The 27,498-nt window shown below is 37.4% G+C and overlaps 1 protein-coding gene and 1 long non-coding RNA gene across 7 annotated transcripts in view; one reads left to right on the plus strand and one right to left on the minus strand.

Annotated features, from left to right (window-relative positions):
• Nucleotides 1–17,811: 17,811 nt before the first annotated feature.
• Nucleotides 17,812–27,498, minus strand: part of PKHD1 (PKHD1 ciliary IPT domain containing fibrocystin/polyductin) — a 484,536-nt gene continuing 474,849 nt past the window's right edge. For all 6 annotated transcript variants that reach the window (XM_518534.6, XM_016955664.3, XM_009451446.4 and 3 more), the window contains one exon: nucleotides 17,812–24,046. In XM_518534.6, the coding sequence (XP_518534.5) occupies nucleotides 23,607–24,046 (440 nt within the window). In that variant the 3' untranslated portion in view covers nucleotides 17,812–23,606. The remainder of the gene's footprint in view (nucleotides 24,047–27,498) is intronic.
• Nucleotides 26,352–27,131, plus strand: LOC104006857 (uncharacterized). Its single transcript, XR_680808.3, has 2 exons — nucleotides 26,352–26,467; nucleotides 26,901–27,131. It is a non-coding gene; the product is annotated as an uncharacterized LOC104006857 (long non-coding RNA).

Consider the following 27,498-nt stretch of genomic DNA (forward strand, 5'->3'; position numbering starts at 1 on the left):
TTTTGTATGTTTTCAAGAACAAATGGCTATATCCTGTAGATTTATTTCTGGACTCTCTAATTTATTCCATTGATTTATGTAGCATTACTTTTCACAATGCACACTGTCCTGACTATTGCAGCTTTATAGTACAGTAGGGTGATTTCTTCAACTTTATTCTTTTTAAAAATTGTTCTAACTATTCTGTTTATTTTGCTCTTCCATAAACATTTAAAAATCATCTTGCCTATACCAATGCAAAATCCTTCTGAGAATTTTGACTGATATTGTGATAAATCTATAGATTAATTTGTGGAGAATTGGCACTTTATTATAATGAGTGTTTCAAACCAAGAACATCCTATCTACCTCCATTGATTTATGTCTTTTTTATTACTTTTGTCAGCATTATGTAGTTTTTAGCATAAAGCTTTTGTACATGCAATGTTAAAATTATACCTAAATATTTATTTTTATGGAATCTATTACACATAACATTGTTTTTGTTCAATTTTGCTTTCAGACTGTGCATTGCTGGTATATAGAAATATAATTTTTTTGTGTGCTAACCTTGTATCCAACAACCTCTAGGAATTTTATAAAGCTACCCTGGGTTTTATTACACAGGAAATCATGTTCCTGTGTATAGGAACAATTTGTTTATTCCTTTTTTTCCAAGTTGTATGTCATTCTTTTTTTTTTTTCTTGCCATAAACAATGGCTCAGATCCCAATACTACTTTGAGTAGAAGTTTTAAGAGTGGAGATGTTTGCCTTGTTCCTGCTATTCGCAGGTAAATCACTTAGTCTTTCACCAATAAATATGTTTCCTATAGGTTTTTTGTAGATATCCTTTATCAAATTGAGAAAGTTTCCTTTTATTTCTAGTTTAATACAAGCTTTATATAATAGATGAATGTTGTATGTTACAAAACACTTTTTCTGCATCAGTTAATATAATCATATATTTTATACTGTTAATATGGTGAATATATTGATCTGCTATAGATGAATGTTGTATGTTACAAAACGCTTTTTCTGCATCAGTTAATATAATCATATATTTTATACTGTTAATATGGTGAATATGTTGATCTGCTATACACTAACAGTGACCAAGCTGAGACACAAATCAAGAACTTGACCCCTTCATAACAGCTGCAAAATAATAAAATACTTAGAAATATACCTAACCAAGGAGGTGAAAGACCTCTACATGGAAAACTACAAAAGACAGCTGAAAGAAATCATAGAAAACACAAACAAATGGAAAAACATACCATGCTCATGATTGGGTAGAATCAATGTTATGAAAATGACCATACTGCCAAAATTCCCATGAAAATACCACCATCATCCTTCACAGAACTAGAAAAAAATAATCCTAAAATTAACATGGAACCAAAAAAGAGCCTGCATAGCCAAAGCAAGACTAAACAAAAAGAACAAATCCGGAGATATCACATTACCCGACTTCAAACTAAACTATAAGGCCACAGTCACCAAAAATAGCATGGTACTGGTATAAAAATAGGCACATAAACCAATGAAACAGAATGGAGAACCCAGAAATAAAGCCAAATACATATAGCCAACTGATCTATGACAAAACAAACAAAAACGTAAAGTAGGGAAAGGACACCCTATTCAAAAAATTGTACTGGGATAGTTGGCAAGCCGCATGTAGAAGAATGCAACTGGATCCTCAACTCTTACTGTATTAGTCCATTTTCACACTGCTGATAAAGACACACCTGAGACTGGGGAGAAAAAGAGGCTTAATGGACTTACAGTTCCACATGGCTGGGGAGGCCTCACAATCATGGCAGAAGGCAAGGAGAAGCTAGTCACATCTTACGTGGATGGCAGCAGGCAAAGAGAGAGAGGTTGTGCAGGTAAACTCCCATTTTCAAAACCATCAGATCTCATGAGACGTATTTACTATCACAAGAACAGCATGGGGCCGGGCGCGGTGGCTCACGCCTGTAATCCTAGCACTTTGGGAGGCCGAGACGGGCGGATCACAAGGTCAGGAGATCGAGACCATCTTGGCTAACACGGTGAAACCCCGTTTCTACTAAAAATACAAAAAATTAGCCGGGCGTGTTGGCGGGCGCCTGTAGTCCCAGCTACTTGGGAGGCTGAGGCAGGAGAATGGCATGAACCTGGGAGGCGGAGCTTGCAGTGAGCCGAGATCGCGCCACTGCACTCCAACCTGGGAGACACAGCGAGACTCCGTTTCAAAAAAAAAAAAAAAAAAAAAAAAAAAAGAACAGCATGGGAAAGACTCCACCCCATGATTCAATTATCTCCCGCCAAGTCCCTCCCACAACACATGGGAATTATGGGAGCTACAAGATGAGATTTGGATGGGGGCACAGAGCCAAACCATATCACTCACTGAGAGGTGACAACGTGCTAGCAGCCCTCGCTGGCCTTCGGAGCCTCCTTGGCCTGGGCGTCTGCTCTGGCTGGGCTCAAGGAGCCCTTCAGCCGGCCACTGTGCTGTGGGGGCCCCTCTCTGGGGCTGGCAGAAGCTGGAGCCGGCTCCCTCTGCTTGCGGGGAGGTGTGGAGGGGGAGGCGCTGGTGGGAACCGGGGCTGCACGCGGATCTCGTGGGCTGGCACAGGTTCCTGGTGGGCGCCGCACTCAGCACTGCCTTCTGGCTCCTGCTGGGCTTGATCGGGTGACGAGTTCCCTCTTGGCTGCCAGAGTGCCCAGGCTAGGTGCCGCAAAGTCTCACTGCCAGTGCCATTGAGAGGTGAAGCCGCCTGGGCTTCTGGGTCGGGTGGGGATCTGGAGAACTTTTCTGTCTAGCTAAAGGTTTGTAAACGCACCAATCAGTACTCTGTGTCTAGCCAAAGGTTTGTAAATGCATCAATCAGCACTCTGTGTCTAGCTAAAGGTTTGTAAAGGCATCAATCAGTGCTCTGTAAAGCGGACCAATCAGCTCTCTGTAAAATGAACCAATCAGCGCTCTGTGTCTAGCTAAAGGTTTGTAAACACACCAATCAGTGCTCTGTCAAAACAGAACAATCAGCTCTCTGTAAAACAGACCAATCAGCTCTCTGTAAAACAGACCAATCAGCTCTCTGTAAAATGGACCAATCAGGATGTGGGTGGGGCCAGATAAGGAAATAAAATCAGGCCACCTGAGTCACTCATGTCCCTTTCTGAAACACTTTTTCTTTCGCTCTTCACAATAAATCTTGCTGCGGCTCGCTCTTTGGGTATGCACCACCTTTATGATCTGTAACACTCAGCACGAAGGTCTGCAGCTTCACTCCTGAAGCCAGCGAGACCACGAACCCACCAGGAGGGACAAACAACTCCGGATGCGCCACCTTTATGAACTGTAACACTCACCACAAAGGTCTGCAGCTTCACTCCTGAGGCCAGCGAGACCATGAACCCACTGGAAGGAATGAACAACTCCAGACGCGCTGCCTTAAAGAGCCTAACACTCACCGCAAAGGTCTGCAGCTTCCCTCCTGAAGTCAGCAAGACCATGAACCCACCAGAAGGAATAAACTCCGGACACATCTGAACATCTGATGGAACAAACTCCGGACACACCATCTTTAAGAACCGTAACACTCACCGTGAGGGTCTGCGGCTTCATTCTTGAAGTCAGTGAGACCAAGAATCCACCAATTCCAGACACATCACCTTATACCAAAATTACTCAAGATGGATCAAAGACTTAAATCTGAGACCTGAAACTATAAAAATTCTAGACGATAACATTGGAAACCCCCTTCTAGACATTGGCTTAGGCAAAGACTTCATGACCAAGAACCCAAAAGCAAATACAACAAAAACAAAGATAAATAGATGAGACTTAGTTAAATTAAAAAGCTTCTGCACAGCAAAAGAAATCATCATCAGAATTAACAGACAACCCACAGAGTGGGAGAAAATCTTGACAATCTATACATCCAATAAAGGAGTAATATCCAGAATTTACAAAGAGCTCAAACAAATCAACAAGAAAAAAAAACAAGTAATCCCGTCAAAAAATGGGCTAAGGGCATGAATACAGAATTCTCAAACAAAGATATACAAATGGCCAACAAACATATGAAAAAATGCAAAACAAAACCACAATGCAATACCACCTCACTCCTGCAAGAACGGCCATAATAAAAAATCAAAAAATAATTGATGTTGACGTGGATGTGGTGAAAAGGAACATTTCACACTGCTGGTGGGAATGTAAACTGGTACAACCACTATGGATAACAGTGTGGGGATTCCTTAAAGGACTAAAAGTAGAACTATCATTTGATCCAGCAATCCCACAACTGGATATCTACCCAAAGGAAAAAGTTATTATATGAAAAGGATACTTGCACACACATGTTTATAGCAGCACAATTTGCAGTTGCAAAAATATAGAACCAGCCCAAATACCCATCAATCAACAAGTAAATAAAGAAATTGTGGTATATATACACCATGGAATACCACTCAGCCACAAAAAGAAATGAAATAATGGCATTCGCAGCAACCTGAATGAAATTGTAAACCATTATTCTAAGTGAAGTAACTCAGTAATGGAAAACCAAACGTACGTTCTCGCTCATAGGTGGAGCTAAGGAATGAGGATGCAAAGGCGTAAGAATGATTCAATGAACTTTGGGGACTCTGGGGAAAGGATGCAAAAGTAAGTGAGGAATAAAAGAACATACACTGGGTACAATGTACATTGCTTGGGGTATGAGTGCACAAAAATCTCAAAAATTACTCCTAAAGAATTTATTCATGGAACCAAACACCACCTGTTCCCCCAAAACCTATTGAAATAAATAAATGTAAATAAATAAATAAATAATGAAGGGAAAAAAGAGGTTATGCCAACTTATTCGAGGTTGCAGAGTAGGTAAGTGGTGAAGATTCAAACCGCAAAAGCTGACTCTAGAGCCCCCCCATCTAACCACAAAAGCTGACTTGACCCAACTACATAAAGCTAAGCATATGTGTAAAGGGCAAATTTACAGAAATGAGGAGGGAGATAATTAGCTTTATGTCCAAAATCCGTATAAAATTTGGAAGCAGTCTAGTGATTTTTGAAAGCCACCAATAGGCTATGTGAGTGGGTAGGTAAAAAGGCTTGATAAGGAATTTTTACATTGTCTCTTTGCTTCTTTGTGGAATTTGATAATTTAATCTATTTAGATATTATTCCTTCTCTCTAAAACAAGGACATTAAATGGAAAGAAATTCTTAAGTTCCCTGCAATTGTATAAGTCCACTAGTCTTATGTGTGACTCTATGAAGGCAAATCAAGACAATGATAATCTCAAAACTTCCAATGAAAGGCAAACAGTATACTTAGATAAAATAGAAAACACATGCAGCTACATAAATGGACAGTATGTATGTATTATGTTGTAGAGCAAGGAGGTTGGTAGTTTCAAGCAAGAGTAAAATATTTTTTAGTTGAGATATGATCTTGTCCCAAATGGATATCATTTTGGTAATATATTTGGGTAATAAAATTCATGAAATTTTCCTCCAGAATAAATTTTGGATCATGTGGGAGTTGAGCACACAAATCAAAAAGATGAGAATGAGAGTTTAAGAGGCCCCAGGTTCTACAGCTTCAAGCAGGCTACAAGAACACCCCTGGCCTGACTTTCTACAGTGGAACAAAATGGATCATCGTTACACCATCCACTTCAGAGGAGCTAGTCTTGAAAACGATTTGAGTTATCTTTGTATCTGGAGGTTCATGATCTTAAAGCCAAGAGATCTAAGTTTATTCAAAACTCAGAGCTAGCTCTAATATGTCTTACGATGTCAGGCAAATCACTTTGCATTTCTGAGCTTCAATAGTCTCAAAAGCAAAAAAGGATAACAATGCTGACAGTAATTATGACTATAAAATACCTCACATTGTATAGTATAAGACTGATAATAGGCACTTTATCTGTTAAGTGGGTTTGATTTCATAGTGGATCAGCTTAGGTATTGTGATTTACAAAGCTTTAAAAATCATTTTATGATGACTTCTCTTTATAGAATATAAAATGATGCTATACTTTTAAATAGTGTACTTTCTTAAGACTATTTATATAACACTCTAACAAGAAAGTGTAAACATTCTGATGCCCCACTGGAAAGGCAACAAAGTGAATATTAAGTGACATAGTCATCTTAATTTTGTTTTTAAGAGGTATGACCTTTAGTTAACTCTATTAGCTTGCTTATCTGAAATACGGCAAACTATTTTTTACTATATTTTCCTCACTACAAGCTATGATTGTTATTATTTTTACAATTTCTAATGCAATGCCTTTTTAAGAAAACTATATACATGTCAGTTTTCCTTTAACTTGTATGTTATTTCCAGAAACAAGTTTCTCAGTGTTTATATAAGCATTTTGAAGTAGTAACAAGGAAAAAAACTTCATGGGGCAATCTAATTATCACCAACAGCTGTAACCTGTTGCATTCAATGCTGAAACTACAAGTATGCTGCTTTAACCAAATGTTCAAGCATTTTAAAAGCTTCTTTTATCTTCTGACTTAAAAGGAGATTTGAGTAAAATGCCTACATAAGATACAAATGTTTTTCTACCACATAGAAAAAATATTAACCTATCTTCAGTTAGCCTTGACACTTAAGAACTATGAGACCTCTTACCTCTTAAAAAACGAATTTCCTTTCCTAGATATAGAGATGTCAAGAATTTAATACAATGTGGTTTTGTTTTCTCTGCTCCATTATATATTGCTTTAACGAGGTATCATTGCAGTTTGTCTTATTGATTGGAATAAATTGGTATGGTGTTTCATGAGAAAACTATTGCATTTTAACCAAACATAATTATTTTAAAAATTCAGATTTGGGCTGATTATTTGTTTTATTTGAAAATCATAATTTAAAATACCAAGTTGTCCCAATTTACTTAGATGGTTTGGTTTTATATAAAACTTGCATTACGTTTCTTATAACAATTATTTTCTGAAGTAATTTCTCTAACGAAGGGGAAATTAAGTTGTTTCATCTCCAGTTGAAATAGGTTGTGTCTTTCCCCTTTAGTATGTCCTCTTAAACTTTATAGTATATGAGAGGCAAATAATCAAAGCTTCTTACAAAAAAATCTTGTACATTGTCAATGATGCTCCACTCTCTTTAATAAAGGAGTTTTCTTCATTCATACAATGGGAAAGGGGTGAAGTGGAGAGAGGTTAGGAAATTAGCTATAAAGAAAGAAAGGTATAAGAGACAGAAATAATTAGAACTTCCACAGATTATTCTGTAATAGATAAGGCAAACAACATGTGAAAACCATAAGAAAGCTTTGTTTTAACTAAATTAATGGTAATTTCTTTTTCTAGTAGTCATTGGGTGGGGGTACCTTAATTATTTGTGTTATGAAATTTGATAATTTATATTGTTCCTTTCTGGTTCTCTGAAACTTTGCCAAGGGTGTGGAATGATAGTGTTTTGTATAGTGACTTTTTCTTTTCCCTCCTTCCTTACTTAAAATAAAGTTTATTGCCTTTCCTAAACAAAATAAAGCAGAAAAACATATATTATTGAATTTACTTTTTAAAAAAGAAACCCCAAATGTGTGTGTTCAAACATTTCTCCCCTCACATAGAGACTTGGGAAGAATTTAGTGCTAAATAAATGCTGCCTCAAACCAGGCAAGATAAAACATAAATCATTGCATTAAAACCTCTAACAAGTCTATCTGCTTTTTGAAATGACTGGGAGATGAAAGCGAGGAGTCTCATTTAAGAAGGCCCAGCGGATCAGTTCTGCATTTATATAGCTGTTATCAAAAGCAATTCATTTGGAGATCAAATAGACTGACAGATAGGACAAGCAGGGGATCACCACTGCCTTCAGGCAGCCCAAAGCTAGGATGGCTTCCCAGCACCTCACTAATATTGGGTCTAGTCAATGCTCGTGTTTATTACCACTTCCATCCTCTGTCGGCTGCACACTAACACATACTTCTGTCCCTTCCTAGCCAGACAACTGTCGGGAAAGCAGTAATAAGAATAGTGTTTACCCAACTCGATTGGGTGGAAAAATTCCTTCATTGTACTTCAATGAGCAGACCACATTCATCCAAAATTTGGACAAGCAGGACAATGATGTAGGGCAGTAAAAGCAGGAAATAAGAGAAACTTACCAAGGGGCACGGGTTTCATGACCTCATCAAGATAGGCAGGTTCCCCAAGTCTTCTCCAGGTTGCAGATTGAGCTGAATGCCCTGCAGCTGATTTGCCTACAGTATGTGGAGGGAAAGCACACCAGTTTGAAGTGAATTTGCACAGGTGAGCATTTCCAGGGTTAGCATTGAGGATGTTTATTTATCAGTGAAAAGTGTGGAGTTTCTAGTTCTCATTGGAACATAACATACTGAATTTTATTTTCTCATTAAAAGACAGCATGTTAAATTGTCACAATTCTGAGTAATATAAAAACAAAGAAGAAAATAAAAAATAAAAATGAAGTATTTCAGAGATAACTCCTGCTAATTAGTACACATATTAATATAAATATGAACATAAATACACACACAAATTTAGATGAGATCACACTGTATGGATTCTATATGTTTCACTTAACATTAAAAAGTAAGTTTTTATGAAATTATTATTTGAAAGCAGAATTTTTAGTGAATCAAAATCTTTTAGTTATATGGATGTAGCAATCTTAATTACTTCTCTTTCGTCGATAACACTTTTGTTGTTGCTGTTGCTTTGTCATGTGAGTGTCTAAACTTGCTTGACACTTAAAATACACACCATTTGGCATAGAATATTCTGGAAAAATAAACATAAACTGGCTAACGCCAGCAAAAAGTGAAACCCAGTATTATTTTCCTTCCATAGGACTTAAGGTAGCAATCAATCAACAAATATTTACTGCATTTACTCTCTTCTTATTGCCTAGGTAAATCATACATATTTAGAAATATTTATTTACACATATGTTAAAAGCACAATTCTTGCCTTAAGTCTGAGCCAGGAAAACAATGTTTTCTTATACTCACTCATTTAACATTCACATCCACTCTGTTACTACATCACTGTATTAGAAATGAAGTAGAGAACCCAGTGATATGGGGGACATGGTCCTTGCTGTCAATATGTTTATAATCTACTTGAGGAAACTGACATATTCTGTAAAGTGTTAACAGCTACTCATCACCTTGTATAATTGCAAAGGCAGCATAGACAATCGCAAGCAAGGGAAAGCTCACCTGGTCATGAGAGACCAGAGATAGACCTGGTCCCAGGCTCAGAGCACATGTAGGACATGAATAGTGGAAGGACAAGAGGGAAAATTGTAACTTATAAAGAGAAAAACAAATGTTCCTTCTTATATTTTTAAGACTTAAAACATACCACATTTTCCTTGAAAACCAACAGGCCAGGGACTTTTACCTTTGTGTCTATGGTTCTATCACTTAAATTCCTGTGCCCCTGTCTCAGCAGGACTGAAAGGAGACTTTAGAGAAGAGCTGACAGAAGAGATTCATTCTAGGATCTCTCCATTCTCACCACACCATGGACAAGGTATATGACAGTAGTGGAGTACTATAATAGAGGACTCCATCCTTAATTCCTATATTATATGCTCAGCTGCAATCATGGGTACGGTTTGTCATTAATATAGATTTCCTTTCCAATCTTACCCATAGACATAAATGGCCAGAGAAGATATTATTTCTGGTAGGTTGAAAAATGGCCACTCCTCATATATCCTCATCCAAACCCTTGGAACCTGTGAATATCACCTCACATAGCAAAGGCAACTTGCAGATGTGATTAAGTAAGGGTTGTTGGAACGGGGATATTATCCAGGATTATCCAAGTGGACCCTAAGTGTATTCACAAGGTTATTTATAAGAGAGAAAAAGATCAGGAAAACAATAGGAGACATGGAGCAAGAAGTTGGAGTGAAGTAGATGTTGGAATAATGACTTTGAAGATAAGAGGAAGGAGTCACAAGACAATGAACATAGGCAGCCACTAGAAGCTGAAAAGGGAAAGGAACCGGCCTTGACTCCACCTTCATTTTAGCCCAGTGAAACTGATTTTAGACTTCTGACCTCAAAAATTTTAAGATAATAAATTTGTATTGTTTTAATCCATGAAGTTTGTGGCAACAGCAGCAATAGGACACTAGTGCATTATTTGAGGTACCTCTATAAAATAACCTCCATCTTTAGATATAAATCCTTTTGGGCTATGGATTGAGAAATTTGTTAAAATGAAAATACTCCTAAAAGGTATGATATATTTAACATTACAACATTGGTGTGGATTATTCTGTAAAACTATCCATAAATTCTAGAAGAAATAGGTCACTGGATAGGTAAGTTTGAAGGGAAGGACAGAGAAAGGGTAGGCCCAGTGCTTGAGATATATCTGGAATGAGCTGGTCAGAACTCGTGAGATTTGGTCAGTCAGGTTAGAAGAATTAAGATAGGCAAAAGGTAAAAGAAACCCAAAATGCACATGTTAATAATAATTCTGTAATTTTGCTTTTTTTTTTTTTTTTTTTTTGAGACGGAGTTTCACTCTTGTTGCCCAGGCTGGAGGGCAATGGCGTGATCTTGGCTCACCGCAACCTCCACCTCCCAGGTTCAAGCTATTTTCCTGCCTCAGCCTCCCAAGTAGCTGGGATTAGAGGCACCCCCCACGACACCCAGTTAATTTTGTATTTTTAGTAGAGACGGGGTTTCTCCATGTTGGTCAGGCTGGTCTTGAACCTCAAGTGATCTGCCCACCTCATCCCCCCAAAGTGCTGGGATTACAGACGTGAGCCACCGTGCCCAGCAGCCTTGCTTTTATACTCTTTACACATAGAATTTTTACACATTCTCAAGCCAAGTACTCTAGTTTTAATTAGTACATAAAAATACTAAGAAGAAATAATAATTATGTAAACGAATGCAGCCACTATGGAGAACCGCATTGAGGTTCCTCAAAAAACACAAATAGAACTCCATATGAGCCAGCAATCCCACTACTGCGAAAAGGAAAGGAAATCAGGAAGAGACATCTGGACCTCCATATTTATTGCAGCACAATTCACGATAGCCAAGTTATGGAATCAATCGAGGTGCCTAACAATAGATGACTAGATAAACAAATGTGGTATATATACCATGGAATACTATTCAGCCATAAAAAAGAAGGAAATCATGTCATTTGTGGCAACATAAGTGGAATTGGAGGACATTATGTTAAGTGAAATAAGCCAGGAACAGAAATCTGAACACTGCAGGTTCTCACTCATATTTGGAAGATTTAAAAAGTGTTGATCTCATAAAAGTAGAACAGAGGATACTAGAGTCTTGGAAGGGGGAAGAAAGAAAGGGATAGAGAAAGATTTGTCAAAGGATATAAAATTATAGCCAGATAGGAGGAATAAGTTCCAGTGTTCTCAGCACTGTAGGAGGAGTACAGCTAACAATAATATATAGTTTCAAATAGCTAGAAGTAGGACAGTGAATCTTCCCAACACAAAGAATTGAGAAATCGGCCGGGCGCGGTGGCTCACGCCTGTAATCCCAGCACTTTGGGAGGCCGAGGCGGGCGGATCATGAGGTCAGGAGATCGAGACCATCCTGGCTAACATGGTGAAACCCCGTCTCTACTAAAAATACAAAAAATTAGCCGGGCGTGGTAGCGGGCGCCTGTAGTCCCAGCTACTCGGGAGGCTGAGGCAGGAGAATGGCGTGAACCCGGGAGGCGGAGCTTGCAGTGAGCCGAGATCGCGCCACTGCACTCCAGCCTGGGCGACAGAGCGAGACTCCGTCTCAAAAAAAAAAAAAAAAAAGAATTGAGAAATCTCTGAGACGATGGTAATCGCTAATTAACCTGATCTATTCACTATACATTGTACATATCCAAACCTCACTATATACTCCATAAATACATACAATTGTTATGTGTCAATTTAAAAAAAGAAAAACAAAAACCATGAATGTATATTGAGCTCTAAATAATAAAATGTGAGCTGAAATGTTTAGAAGTGACCTGTAGCAATGTCTGTAATTTACTTTAAAATCGATAAAACAATAAGCTGGACTGATAAATAGATAGAGGGATAGGTGAATGGATAGGTGTGAAATAAAGCTAATACAGAAAAATGTTAAAAAAGAAAAATATATCTAGTTGAGCAATCAAGGATTATGGATTCCAAATACAATCGTTCAAGTTAAAATGTCTACATTACAACCATATAAACTCTCTCCTTGTACAGAATCATGACTTTATTTCTAAATTCCAAACATGATGCTTTCTATTTCAGGGAGGACCTCTGCTAGGTGAGAAATGATATAGCTCTTTTGGAAAGTGAATGCACTGTTTGGTCCAACACTTGTTTTACATTTTTGGACCTTAATTGTAGAAATGCATCTAAACTGGGTTATGTCTTTTAACCAGATATTTGTTTATGAAATATCAGTCGTGTTCTTTCAGCACATCACTAAGTATCCAAAAAGCAAAACTCAGGTTCTTATATACTGACTACTTACAACCATATCACAAAGAATGTTTTTGTTTTTGTTTTTTGGTGACATAGCAAATATATTTATATGAAGATTCTTACCTAATCACATGGGAACTACATTTGATATTTCCTAGTTTATAAAAGGAACAAAGAATAGAACAGTAGTTACAAAGCAATTTTAATTATTTTTTAGAAGTAGATTATGCAGGTATAGAAGTCTGATGCTAGAAGAGAAAGAAAAAAAACACTTATTTTCTTATGCAGTGAAATATAATTCTAAAGCCAGTATTCAAAGCTCTTTAAAAGTTGATAAAAAAAAAAAAACTTAACCACAAGTCAAGAAAAAGGGAGAATAAGAATACCATTTCTGAAATAACAATAGTAATGTTTGAGTCTTGCCTCCCATCTTTTGGAGGTCTGAATTGCGTCTGCCAAGTTTGGACAAATCAAGGAGAGTCCTTTCAGGCACAGCTAAAACTTCATTTAACTTAAGACCATTTTACAAAAATATATAGTCTGTGATATTAATAATGTATTAATATATAAGGAATTACTATTTTAGTGTGACTCACCCTCATTTACGTGGGACTTTTTGGAGCTTTTTAGTTTACCAAGGAAAGTCCCATGTCCTCAGAAAACCCCCAGTCTCAGGCAAATCAAGACAGGTAGTCCAAATATAAATATATTTCTCCTGATAAAATATCATTTCAAAAATGATTTTACCCGCTTAAAATGAGCAAATTAAAAAATAGACTAGAAAATTTATCTCCTTGTTAAACAAAGGCAGTATTTATGATTTTTATTTAGATGAGGTAGAATATAGATAGAGTATATATTTTAAGTCATAGTGGTATTGTAAATGTCAATTTAATTATTGGCTAAAATTTTAATTTATTTTTATTGCAATGTGAAATTAAAATGTACTTTTTTCTTTTTAAGTTAATCATATTTTTAAAGCTCCAAATTAAGATTTTCTCTATGCACAGACACCACTTATCAAAACCCCAGACAAGTCAGCAATTGTGCATATATTCACACCCAGAATAAAGCATTTATATTTCTAATGCTATTTCAAGGCCTGTATCAGATTTAAGATCTTTATTATCTCTGAGACAGGACAGCATGCAGACAAATGTCCTAATGGTCTAAGCTTTCAAAGAATGTTGGCATTTATTCTATGGATCTGCAACTCTGCACAGCGACCAGACAGGACTGCGCATGACACAGCTAAATACAATTCCATCTTCCCAGTCCCTTCTCTTTCCCCTTTGCCCCCAAATCCTCCTTCTTCTCTTCTCTGCTCCCTCATTCGAATGTTCATTTTGAAGATATGCTTTTCACCAGGATTAAAACAGGGTTTGCATTTAAAATTTTCATTTACCAAACAGAAAAATATTTTACTAGAAGGGAATGGTATTAAGGGGAAATGATTTTCCGTGTGCCCCGAGGCCCAGCATAGACAGGATTTGATTTGCTATGTTCGGCTGGAATCTGGATTGATACGCAGAGATGAGAGGGGGTGTTTAATAAAATTTACATTTCATTTTCTCACTTGACACCAGTCTCCTGTCACTCATGGAACTGATGGGAATGCTGCAAATAACTTTTGTCAGAATCTAGTTGGGGAAACAGACTGAGAAATGAGAAGACAGAAAGGGGGAAAGGGAAGAGAGAACAGTCTAGCTTGTTTTTGTCTTGTGGCTTCAGTGATGGAAGTAGACCCACTGAATCTGGGGGACATGACAGTTGGTCACCTCCACACTGGAAGGACCAGGTGCACCAGTGAGAAACCTGGGGAAGGCACATAGGAGTGGACATGATCCAGCTATGCACAAGGGCAGTCGTGCTTGGAGGGGAATCTATGGATTGAAGGAGGGGTTTAAGCTTATGGACGACTAGAATTTGTTTGTGTCAGCTGAAAAAGAGATCAGAAGACATACAAGCAAAGGCAAGAGGAGAGGATTAAACTCTTCTTTTTTCAGTGAAACCATAGTGTCTGTAATTTTACACTTCATTCTAAACTAGAAGTGTCTGTTTTCCACTTCTGTGTCACAAATTACCACAAACATAGTGGCTTAAAACAACACCCATTTATTAGATCTCAGTCCTGTAGGTCAGAAGACTGGGCAGGCTCACCTGGATTTTGTTCTTAGGGTCTCATAAGGCTGTTATCTAGATGTTAGTTGGTCTGGGCTTTTATTGGGAGTCTCAGGAAGAATCAGCTTCCGTGCTTATAAAGGTGGTTGGCATAATTCATTTCGTAGTGGAGATAGGACCATAGTTCCCTTTCCACACTGGCTGTCTTCTGTGGGCCACTCTTAGTTCTGAGAGGCCACCTGCATCTCTTGCCAAGTGGCCTGTTCCATCTTCAAAGGAGCAAGGACACATGAAATCATTCCCAAGTTTGACATATCTCTGACTTCCTCTTCTGCCATCAGCCAGTAAACAAAAACTCTCTTCTTTTAAGACATTCCTGAGATGAGGTAAGGCCCACCAAAATAATTTTCCCACCTTAAGGTCAACTAATTAGTAAGCCTAATTTCATCTGCAGTATCCCTTTGCTATTTAATCATGGGTGGGACATCAGGTGGCTGAGATCATGGGATCACCTTAAAATTCTGCGTGTCACATTGTCCTTGCTATGTGTGATCCATGAGTGCCAGCCCAGGGGAGGTAGAAGGGCATGTTGCTGTGGCCAGCATAGCTGGTGACTTCTGAGAAGCCCGAGAACCAGAAGGCTAGAAAGCGAGGCATTTAATGGGGTCCCCCTAACGGCGGAATCTGTGAACCAAAAAGGGATGTATGGTCACTATGAGTTCCAGATAGAATCCCATTTGGGGCCTGTTTTTTTTGTTGTTGTTGAACCTTAGAAATAATAAGGATTATTTGTCAAAGGGAACTAAGATATTATTAAGCAAGGAAGGGCCGATAGAATCAGAAGATATTTGAGTTACATATTTGTAAATGTCTTAATCCGTGTCTTTCATAACAACAAAATGAGACTCAAAAGTTAAAATTACTTTCTATTGATAAGAAAGTTAGTTATAATTACTTTCTATTGATGCCAACAATGGTGTGACATGTTTCTACATTCTAATTCAAAGTGTTTTTTCCTTCACTTGACTTGGTAAAATAAACAAAGGAGGAATCTAACAAAAAAAAAAAAGAAAAAAAAACAGCCCTTTGGGAGGCTGAGGTGGGCAGATCATGAAGTCAAGAGATTGAGACCATCCTGATCAACAGGGTGAAACCTTGTGTGTACTAAAAATATGAAAATTATCTGGGTGTGTTGGCGTGCACCTGTAGTCCCAGCTACTTGGGAGGCTGAGGCAGGAGAATCACTTAAACGCAGGAGGTGGAGGCTGCAGTGAGCTGAGATCAGGCCACTGCACTCCAGCCTGGCAACAGAGCAAGACTTGGTCAAAAAAAAAAAAAAAAAAAGCCTCTGCAAGGTCCAGAGGGCTCAGGGCTGTTTGGGCAGGCAGTTCAGCCTTGAGCATGCAATGGATGGTCCAAAAGGAGTGGGCATGGTGTCTAAGTGGGCACATCCCCTTGACTTCATGGATTCCCTGTCTGTGTGAGAAATGTAGCTAGGGGTGGGGTGATGTCAAAGTGGAGCCCTCTAGAGCACAGAATTTAGGACAGAAACTTCTATTCACTAGGTCTAAAGGTACAGTATCAGCTGGGGTGTCATATATGTCTGATGCAAGTTTCATTCGGCATATCAAGAAAAGAGGAAATTTAGAGACCATTTACTCCGTGATCTCCCAGTGTATAAATTAGACTAGGGAAGAAACATTTAACCATGCCTTAAAAATATCAACAGAGTAGGATGCTGAAATATTCATAATACTTGCACTTCTTTCCAAGTAAGTAGAATTCTTTCCTAATACCTAATCTCTTCAGTTACAGTGGATATTCTTCCGTCCGGCCCAATCTGAATTGAAACCACACCTACCATCTTTTTAATATAATTTCACATGTTTAAAATGGTTATTAATTATTCATTCAGCCATTTATTTCCTGTACTCCATAGCAATTCATCACTGATGAATCCATGATCTGGGAATCAGTAACTCTTCTAGTCACACTTATATATTTCCTCCTATCTGAAAGGTTCTCTTCTCTATCTACTTATACCGTATCTAATATTTTCAGTCATACTTAAGTTTTCCTTCCCTATGAATACTTCTTTTCTTATTACAAATATTATTTCCCTCTTTTTGCAATTATTATTGCCTAGTATACAAGGAGGATAGGCAATAGAATCACTTGGAGAGAACTGAATCTGTAGAAAGAATTGCCCAGATGTTTAAATAACAGAAAAAAGATAGTATCATTTTCTAATTATTCCTACACAGAAACAACTCACACTGGTTTCTGACACCTTTTCTAGAACACTAAAGTTAGAAAATACTCGAATGATGTTTTCAGAATTTTACAGAGTAAAGGTTCCATGTATGAAGCCATTTTTATGACAAAGGGGCTAAGGAATAATATATCCCATGTAACTTACTTGAAAAAAATTACTAGAAGATTTATTTCAACATATTAAGATATAACTGTGATTAATGGGTCATAAATTGGTAAGCCATGATAATAAAAGATTATCTAGTAACACAGGAGTAAATTCAAGATAAAGATACATCCAAATAGTTGTTAAACATTTGGTTATAAAACAAAATGCAAACACTAAATCGTTTTTAAAAGAAAAAATACAAATATTAAAAGAATAACTTGAAATGGCTGTTAATATAATTTGTGGTTGATATTACCAATCTCACTATCCAATAAAAAAATTGGATGGGTGAGACTGCATTGAGGCAGGAGTGTAAAATTATATTAAATTTAATGCATTAAAAAAATAAGATACCATTTCAAGCTCGCGAACCTTTAAAATATACACTTTCAAGAATATAGTGGAAAGCATATGCAATATTGATGATATGAAAAAATGTCTTAGTCATTTTGGGCCACTGTAACAATCTACCATAGACTGAGTGGCTTAAATAACAGACATTTATTTCTCACAGCTCTCGAGCCTGGAAAGCCCAAGATCGAGGTGCCAGCAGATTTGGTTGCTGGTGAGGGCCCTCTTCCTTGTTCACAAACAGCCAGCTTCTCACTGTGTCCTCATAGGGCAGAGAGAGAAAGAAAGAGAGAGATGAAGGAGACAGATGATGCATTGAAGTAGTTGGTAGAGTGAATGAAAACCAAGGAAGTAATAAAATGTGTGAACAAAAGTCTTTCAAACAAATTTGCTGGAGTGGAGGTAGAAAAATTGTAAAGAGATTTGAAGAAGCCTATTGAATCAAGGAATGTTTTCTTTTTCTTTCTTCCTTTCTTTTTTTTTTTTTTTTTTTTTCAATAGTGGGAGCTTTTTAACCATGTTGGATACTCACAGGAGTAAACCAGTAGATTGAGAGAGATTAATGATCCTGGAAGGAGAGGATAATCGAAGCAGTGACATCCTTGAAAATACAATAAAAATATATGGGTGGGAGAAACTCTTGATATTTGGTATTATTAGACATATAGCCCAAATTTATAGCACTTCTAGAGTTCTCCAAACTACAGATAAGCAGCTAGGATTATTTATTCATGCAACAATTTTTAAAAATTTTGGAGAATCTTATTTCTCAGGCCACATTCACTGTTTGCAAATTAAAGCCCACAGCCTCTTGACTTCAGCTTCTATTACAGGAGCCTGAATCTCTGGAACCTCCCTGATAAGTATACAGTGATAGCTGCTACCAAGAGTCAGACCTTTGTGTTCAGGGTTATACACACATGAATTGTTTAATGACAGGGATACACTCTGAGAAATACATCATTAGGTGATTTCATCATTGTGCAAACATCATAGAGCATACTTAAACAAACCTAAATGGTGTAGCCTACTATACACTGAGGCTACATGATATAGCCTATTGCTCCTAGTCTACAAACTTGTACAGCAAGTTACTGAACCAAATTCAATTGTAACACGATGGTATGTATTCATATATCTAAACACATCTAATCATAAAAAATGTACAGGAAAAATATGGTATAATCTTATGTGACCACCATTGTATTGTGGTCCATTTTTAACCAAAATGTTATGCAGCACTGAATATCAGTATCACATAGTATAGGCTTAGAATAAGCTCTCATGGAGCTGGACTGGAAGAAATACACAAGGTGGCACTAACATGGGGGAGGGAGGCATACTATTGGGTGGGCATGTCTCAGTGATGTGGGTATTATGTTGACTTGGGGTACACATCTGCTTCCACAGGGTCTCCTCTATAAGAGTGCGATGAGAAGGAGACTGTTTTATATCTGGATTTTAGGAGTGATACTGAGGCCATAACCATATACGATTTTTCCTTATAGGCCCTTCACCCAAATGGAACCCTTGGTGACATGCCTTGTATAATAACCCAGGGACACTGTGGTAGTAAAGCAGATCCAGTCACAATCTAACCACTATTGTCCATAGCACCTTCTCTTCCTCACCTATAGACTTCCCTTACTTTTCCTTTCATTCCTCCCTGGCCTCTTTTCTCAGTCCATTCATCTTCCACTCAGACTCTTTTTCTTCTCCTTTGCATCTATTTTAGTTTTTCAAGGACTAACAGCATTTTCTATAAGCATTTCTGCAAAGACTAAGAGCATTTCCTGTAAGCATGTCCCATCCCTGGCTGAGATCTAAAGAGACTGCCAATCTCTGGTCAATCATAACTTGGAGAAAATATTTTTAAATTTATTTCAATAGTAAATGTATTTATAAAAGTATTGAAATACAAAAGGATATAAGATTTGAAGTGCAAATCAACCCATATTTTCTACTCCATTCCCTGGAGGTACCTATTACTTACAAAATTATCTTGACTATCTTTTCATAATTGTTCTATGTATAAGCAAACTATAGTAAAAGCATACTATACAGATGGTTTTGAGATTTGCTTTTTTTTTTTACTATAACAGCATAACTTGAATAATTTTCTACATGAGTCATTCTACTAAATGACATACCATTAACTTGAGGAAATGTTAAAAGGAAAAAATATAGTCGAAACAATTTTTGTAATTTGCCTTGGACCCTAACAAAGTTATGGCAACTGACTTTTTTATTTATAAAATGGAGAGAAGAGTAGGTATTTCCTTCACCTTGTTATAGCTACTAATTTTGAAATAAAATGTAAAGTGATAATAAATAAGATTATCTTGGGACTGATAAGAGATAATGTATGGACAATTAATTATTTGAATCCCTTAAAATCTAGAAAGTCCTAAAAATGCATTAAATAAATTTTCTAAATTGTTCCAAGCAAAGAAATCACCAAATAAAAAGAACAAATGCTAGAAGAATATTTGTAAACATTCAAATCTCTGTATTCTGCCACTTAATCCACATTTAAGTTTACAGAAATGTTTTATTTCTCTTTGAAAATTACCTTGTAGAAATGTGACTTTTCTCTCAAATATATCTGTAATTAGTCAAAGTGCTATAGTGTATGTTGAAATCAACAGTTCTATACTCAATAGTATTTAATTTCTTGTGCTTATAGTTTTTTCAAAATTGGCATAGACTATAAGTTCTGAAAGCAAAATATGGAATGCATGAATTTTAAATGACAGAATTAATTAAAATTCTTTACTGTTATTGACACGTACAATTTTATAGAAGCTTGGTTGAATAATATTTGCATATGATTTACATTTGATTTCCTCATACTCATTTTTGCATATAGTTTGCATGCATTTCAATGTATAGTAATTTCATATATTTGGAGTAAGACTGATAGATGGAAGGGAGTCATTCAACTAAATTGTTGAAAGGGGAAGGCCCTGAGAGAGCTCAACTGTTCTTGGTCCTTGGTGGCCTCACTGGGCAGTAACAAGGGCAAGTCTATTGAAGGGCAAGTTCACCTTGATCAGATAAGCTGAGTCTCGCACTCTGGAAGAGACTTGAAGTTCTGTTGGTCAGGTACTTTCCCTGAACACAGTCCTTGCCCCCCAAAAAATGTCCCCCTCCCCAAACAAAAAGCATGGAGAGATGGTCAAAACAACCGTGGCTCCATATATACTTCTTTCTCAATTTTGACATCTATAAATATTTATAGACGTTCTTTATTTGACAAATAAAAATTGTATATATTTATCATGTACAACTCGATAGTTTGAAATATGTATACATTGTGGAATGGATCAGTTGAACTAATTAACATATGTATCACCTCACACACTAGCATTTTTTGTGGTGAGAACACTTAAAATGTACTTTCAAACACTTTTGAACTCTCTAGAATTTTAGCTTGTCCAATCTCTTGAGAGAAATGAGTCCATCAATACAGAAAATCAGCAATGGGAGGCAAGAAGAGATTCTTTGAACTAACACAGGAAAAAAGCACATCTCAATATTTATTTAGATAAAGGGTGTAGATTGTCACTGCTGGGAAATATTTGCTGGGTTACCCATGTTAACGATCTGAATAAATTTAGAGTTGGCCTACAGTGGTGCTCAAATTGGCTCATCTCCAGACATGAATGAACATAGAGCTGCTCTCTTTGCTTTTGGTGTTTCCCCAATTCTCTCATTTTTTTTTTTTAGGAGAAAGAGGAGTAGCTTAACTATGGGTTGAGGAATTTTAGCTAGATGCCAAAATTCCATGCCACATGCTAGAGCCTGGCAAGTTACTGAAGATGTTTATAGCTGCTATTTAGGCCCAAAGAGTCAATTCTGGCCTCAGGGATCACAGGCTTTTCTGGGATGGAATTAGTAAGATAATTATGGTTATTCCTACGCAGAGGGATAGGATAAAACATGCCTCCCAGAAAGATTGGTCTTGTGACACATAGAGGATAAATAAGAAGATAATAAAAATTGGGAGAAGGGTAAAGAAGGGGCAGAAATAACAGAGCTGGCAGCTAACTCTTTGCGAAGGGCGAAATAGAATGAAGAGTCATGACTGACTTCTAGATTTCTGGTCTGAGTGCAGTGATGTCATTCATTGAGTTGGAAAAAAACACAAGGAGAAGTAGGTTTTTGGGCTGTGTTAACTTCATAGTAGCTATAGGATAACCTACTGGATATTCTCACTAGGCAGCTAAATGCATGGTATAGAGCTCAGGAAAAATACCTGTGGAAAAAAACTTAAAAAGTGGTGAAAGAATCCGAGGAAATGAAAGAAAGAATGTGCAGGCAAACTGAGGCAGGGCAAGGACTAAGACTGCTACCATTTTATAAACCTCAAAAGCCTTCACTTCTGAAATGTTTTTTTCCAAAAAGCTTACGGCTCTTTGAGGATCCAATGAGTATACTAAAGTAGAGATTGCAAAGGCAAATGACTTCAAGACCGAGAATCTACAAAAAAAGATAAATAACTGGTTATAACAGGGACTAATTAAACTAGGGAAGGCATGTTCTGCCTAAGTCATTCGAGTTATTTTTTTGTTTTTCGTTTTTAATTCTGTTGGTGCCCAAGCAAAATACATCATCTACAAAGAGGACTTACTCAGCATGGCAGCCAGCTTGTGCCTCCAGAGTAAACGTCTATAAACCAACTTCTTGCAAATCATTCCCTGAACACAGATAGCCTGGATTGAAATCTCTTGGGGAGCACTGACCTTAACATCTACTTATATTTTCTTCCAAATCCAACACAGTGACCACAGAGAAGGCTACCTACCTCCTTTTAGGGACAGCCTGAAGATCTGCAATACTCACCAGATGCCTAAAGAAGAGGTTAAAACGTTTCTGCCAATTCTTAGTAGGGTGAGACACACCTGCCCCTTGATGCCCTGCAGACATAACAGCTGTCTGCCAGTACTTCTCATAGAACTAATTCAGGGCATCATTATTTAGAATTCAGCAATGAAAGAGTGTGTTTCCTTTCTCTCTTCCAACGCAACTACACAACAACCCCTTAACATTGTAGAGATTGGAAAATCCTGGTTTTCAGGATTTTCAGGAAAATCTGAGAGCAATCTCTTTTTGGAAGCTCTCCACATTCCTGCGATCTTTTCTTTACATGCTTGGAGCATAAGGCCTTCTGGATCCAGAGCCAAGGACACAGTCAGGCTGTTTAAAGTATTCTTCAGTTTGAAAAGAAATGGGCCCCATACAAATGTGTGAATTTGGTGAAATTGCCTTTAACAACCTTACCAAACGTATCAATACCAGGTGAGCCTTTGTTCTGATCTCCATTTAAACCCCCTGCACATCCTAGAGCAGTTGCATATGACATAATCTCTCCTCTCCTTAGTATCACAGCTTTATGCATCATCTTCTCCAAAAAGCAGCTTTTTGATAAAGGACTTGGCCACTTGGCTTTCTCTGATCTCCCAATGTAGTTCTTTTCCAGTTGTAAATGTGACCCAGCTACTAACAGAGAGAATCACTGAAAAATACAACAGTGGTCATACAAAATTTCCTTTCCCAAATTTGGCATTTTTACATCTTTGTCCTTAACTAAACTCTCAGCAAAGCCCATGAGAATATCAATTTTCATGTGTAAATCCTCATGAAGTGCAAATTTGATACACTCACACTACTGTAGGTTCTCAATAATGATTGAATTTAAACCATGAAATAAAATCCACTTGTAAAAAGCCAGGAAGTTGCCTTGTGGTTGGAAGGTAAGCTCTGACAGATCAGGGAGCAGGGTGTTGAACTGTCCCTTCAAATGTTACTACAGGATAAAGAAATGCTTTTCTGTAACAGTGTGGAATTAAACTGTAGCTGACCAGACCTTTTCATGATCCCTTCTATAGGAGAAGCTCAAAGCATTGTGGGTGGTCAATCCAGAGAATGCTTAATAATAACCCCTGCTGGTATAAGTCAGTATTACGCCATTATCAAGTTGTTAAAATCAGGCTTAAGTTAAAAACTGGTAAATAATTAACAAGTGCCATAATTTGCCTAGCATTGAACTAGGATTGTGATAGCTGCAAAATATGTATGAGACATTTTTCAGTCTGTAAGCATTTATATGACTGTTTTCCATTTTAAAGTTGAAAAAGGGATTCAGAGTCCACATTCTCTCTTCTTAGTTGTCCCAGCAGGACAGTCCTCACTTCCCCAGCTTATTATCCAGAAATATTGGGAATATTCTGCCTTTCAGGCCAAATGCCCGCAACTTCCCTGATCACAGTTGCTCCTGAATAGTTTCTGGGTGTACTGAATGAAGGCAGAATGCCTCAGTGGCCCCGCAGGAGGCTTTCTTCTCTTGGGAAAGCCCCAAGCTGCCACTTTGCTTACTCAGCCGACTTTGCCCTGGCAACTGCTGCCTCTCTTGTCTAAAGTCTGGGCATAGCAGCAGCAGCTGATCTTGGCCTGTCAGCTGGTATCTGAGCAACTGCTCTTGGCCCTCCTTCCAGTTCCCAGTCTCTTGCAGGTACACTTGCTGAGCAGGAGCACCTGGAGCACAGATGTGCCCATGGGATGTGATGCCGGTAGTACCAGGAGCAGGCACAGCAGCCTCTTCCTCTCGGACAATGTGGCGGCTAACTTTCCTTCTGGACACTCCATTCATCAACTGGTGGGGGCACTGGTTCACCTTGCCCAGCATGACCTTCATTCTCATATCTGGGGGGAAAAGAAATAGGGGAAGAAATGGATTTAGTTTTCAACCAGTTAATTACACATTTTGCATACTTAGCATTTCTGACAAGATATTGTCAAATCAAAGATTGAATTACATCAGCTCTTTGATTTCCAAATATCTTTTATCAGACACTTCAAATATGTAATAAAAAATTGGTAATACTTCTTCCTCAAAAAATACTTACATGATGTTGATAATTGAATGAGGATTTTTCATTGTAAGCGCTAGGCTTCAATGCAAAAACCAGACCATGGTCAGGCCTTACCAACTGGCCAACTCACACTTACCAACAGGCCAACTTACCAACAGGCCAACTTATCAACAGGCCAACTCACACCTGTGTTAAGAGATATGAACTATAAAAACCAGTCCTATCTAATACTTAGGCTCTTATACCAAGTTCACAATGTAAATATCTTTGGTATTATAAAAACATGAATATAAATATTTGCATAAATAATCACATAAACATCTATGTATATGAGTGTGTACATGTATGGTTGCATAACAGTAGAAGGAGAGATGGCACATTACACTCAAGTCACAAAATTAGGCCCAAGTTCCCCTTCTCCTGCTATCTGGCTTCATGACTTTCATCCTTTCAGCCTCTCTGGGCTTTAGTTGCATAATTTTAATTTATTCTCAGGTGCTACTTCAAAATTTACTAAAATATATTTATTTTAACAATGTTGTTTTAATTGATTTCCTCTTTGATATTTTATTTGTCTCTTATTTTTCTATTAAACAGACCTAAACATCAACTCAGAAGAGTACAATATACATAAACAGATGATCTAGGCACCATATAATACTGTGTAAAGATAAAGACTGCAATGGAAAGTTAAGAATGTTCAGTGGGATACATGCATGGGAGTATACCATGCATGCAAAGGTCACTATTCATATGCCTTACAGTGAGAAAAAGGTTGAACTTGTCCTAAACCCTGGGGGGTAGATGGTAATACTGTCATCTACTTTTATTACGTTTACTGTCCCTGCTTTTCTCACATCTCACCACCAAATACATTAACCACGCATTTGTATGTATTGAAGATGCTTAACTTATTAAGCTTTTTGTTATTTTTTTCCTGAGTTCATTGAGAGCTGTCTTGGTTTGTGTTAGGAGATAGTAATCCTGTCTGATTCATACTATAAGCGACAGTATTGGGATAGACAATACCAATTTCCCACTTCAATTTAATCTGGAAAATGAGGTGAGGATGAGAGAAAGTAATAACATTATATATACACATATATATATATATATATATATATATATATATATATATATAATGCTTTTGATTTAGAGCAGTAAAAAAAGATAATCATGTTGTTCCTATTATTTCCATGACACATCTACTAATATTATGATAAGCCCATGTTATTCACATTTTCTGTCTCCTGTTCCACAGTCCATTTGTCTAGCATGTATCTTCTACAGCCATCAAACTATGGGATGATTCTCTTGCTTAGAGCTATAAGAACTTTCAGGTTACCCTAGTTTTCCTAAGGAACCTGCAGCTCCTTCCAGAAGTGTTTCTTCACAGCTCAAACTACATTGATTTATGCCTCAATACTTGTCTGGAGTTTCTCATTTGACCTGCACAGTTGCTTCTATTATTAGTCACCTTTCCTTATGTGACAGTCTCATCTTCCTTTTAGGAATTTGAGTTCCTTCAAGGAAGAAATGTTTGTGTGCCGTCAACCTTGCTCCCTCATTATGCCCAGTCCTCTGCCAAGCACTGAGCTGGGCATCATCTCCATAATTACTGCTCCCACCAGGTGGAAAAGACATAGTTTATCAGGATCAGCAAATAACCAAAGAACAAGAATAATAAATTATCAGGTAGAAGCAAACTTTAAAAAGACAGAAAAGGCTTTGAATTTTAATCCCTTGGTAAAACCAATAGTGCTTCATACAAGAGGAATCAAATACTGCAAGTCGCCTATTTTCAACCCATTGAAGATACTGTTATCTTGTTTTTGAGAGACCTTCATTGGAAATCTTTTCCCCCTTGTTCTTTAAGTCCGCATCTATTCATGAAAGACTAACACAAGCATAGCTTTCCTTTGCAGACCCCAAAACATTTAAAAATCTCCCATGAATTATTTACATGGCAGCTCCAATCAGCAACATACCTGACAGACTCCCCAGCCGAAATGAAAGTTCACTGTGTAAAGGTGCCCAGAGAGGCTGGCCGCCTCCTACTGTGAGGTTATAGACAGAACTAAGTCAGCACACATTATGTGTCAGCGCCGACATCAGAAGGAATCAAATCCTTTGATCTCGGACCTCCACAGGAAGCTTAGATCTCAGACAAATTAGATAAAAAATGAATTTATAGCAGATACGTGTCCTAAGGCATTCAGCTGAATGTTTGGGTTTTAGGGAAGGAAGGATAGTGAGTATCAAAACATATGAATTGTCATGCCTCCTTTCCACCTCTGCCTTGTTGATGAGTTCCCATTAAAATGAAAAGATGGGATTTTAAACTGTTCCTCCATGCCTCTTAGAATCCCACTGGTGGATTTGATCAAGTTTTAGGGAAAATGGGATACAATATGGGGAACCTATATCTCTTCTCTATGGAAAGGAGGACTCACTGGTTCTGGGTTCTTTCGGGTCCACCCACAGTCAGCTACAGCTTTTCCAGCTATCCTTAGCCTCTTCCAACTTCCAAAACTTTCTTGAGCAGCAAATATGCACTGTGCCTTTGACTTTTAAAATTTGTGTGGGTACTAGTCACTGGCTTCTTTTGCAATAAGAATATTAACAATGAATCTCCCCTCTCTCTCTCTACCTCCCCCTACCCTGTTCATATTTTTTGAGCCTAGTTCCATGTGCAACATTCAGTGTTGGATGATCTGGATTCAGTACAGAAAGCCAAATATAACTGCCTGGACTTTTGAGCCTAAACAGGATCTGAAGCAGAGGGATGAACAACAGATCAACCAACAACAAGAATCAACCATCTTGGTTTCTCATTTGTCAATAATGGGCAATAGTCCTGCCCACATATCAGGGAATGTATATGCCATAATTAAATACTAATGCTTCTATCTTCTCTAGAGAATTTGTTCCTTTATGTGAAAAATATTATTTCTTTTTAATAAGCAATGTATGACAATTGAGGAGACATAAAAATTAGAGAAAAATAAAAGGAAAATGTCTGTAGTTGCACATTATATCATAAGTAATCTGCATTTCATTGTTTTTGTGATACTCTAGAAATGGATGTGTTTTAGTAAACCTAATTTAACTCATTAATCCATCTGGAATTTCCTTTGTAATATTTTATAAAATGTGAATCGAGACTGATAAATGTTCTAAATAGTCAAATTTGCTAAACCTTTTATAAACTGTTTTCCTTTATATTTACTTTTATTTTCTCTTTTATTATATATTTCATTCCTGTATCTATTACCTATATAT

Source organism: Pan troglodytes, chromosome 5, assembly GCF_028858775.2.
Source record: "Pan troglodytes isolate AG18354 chromosome 5, NHGRI_mPanTro3-v2.0_pri, whole genome shotgun sequence".
Taxonomy (NCBI): Eukaryota; Metazoa; Chordata; class Mammalia; order Primates; family Hominidae; genus Pan; species Pan troglodytes.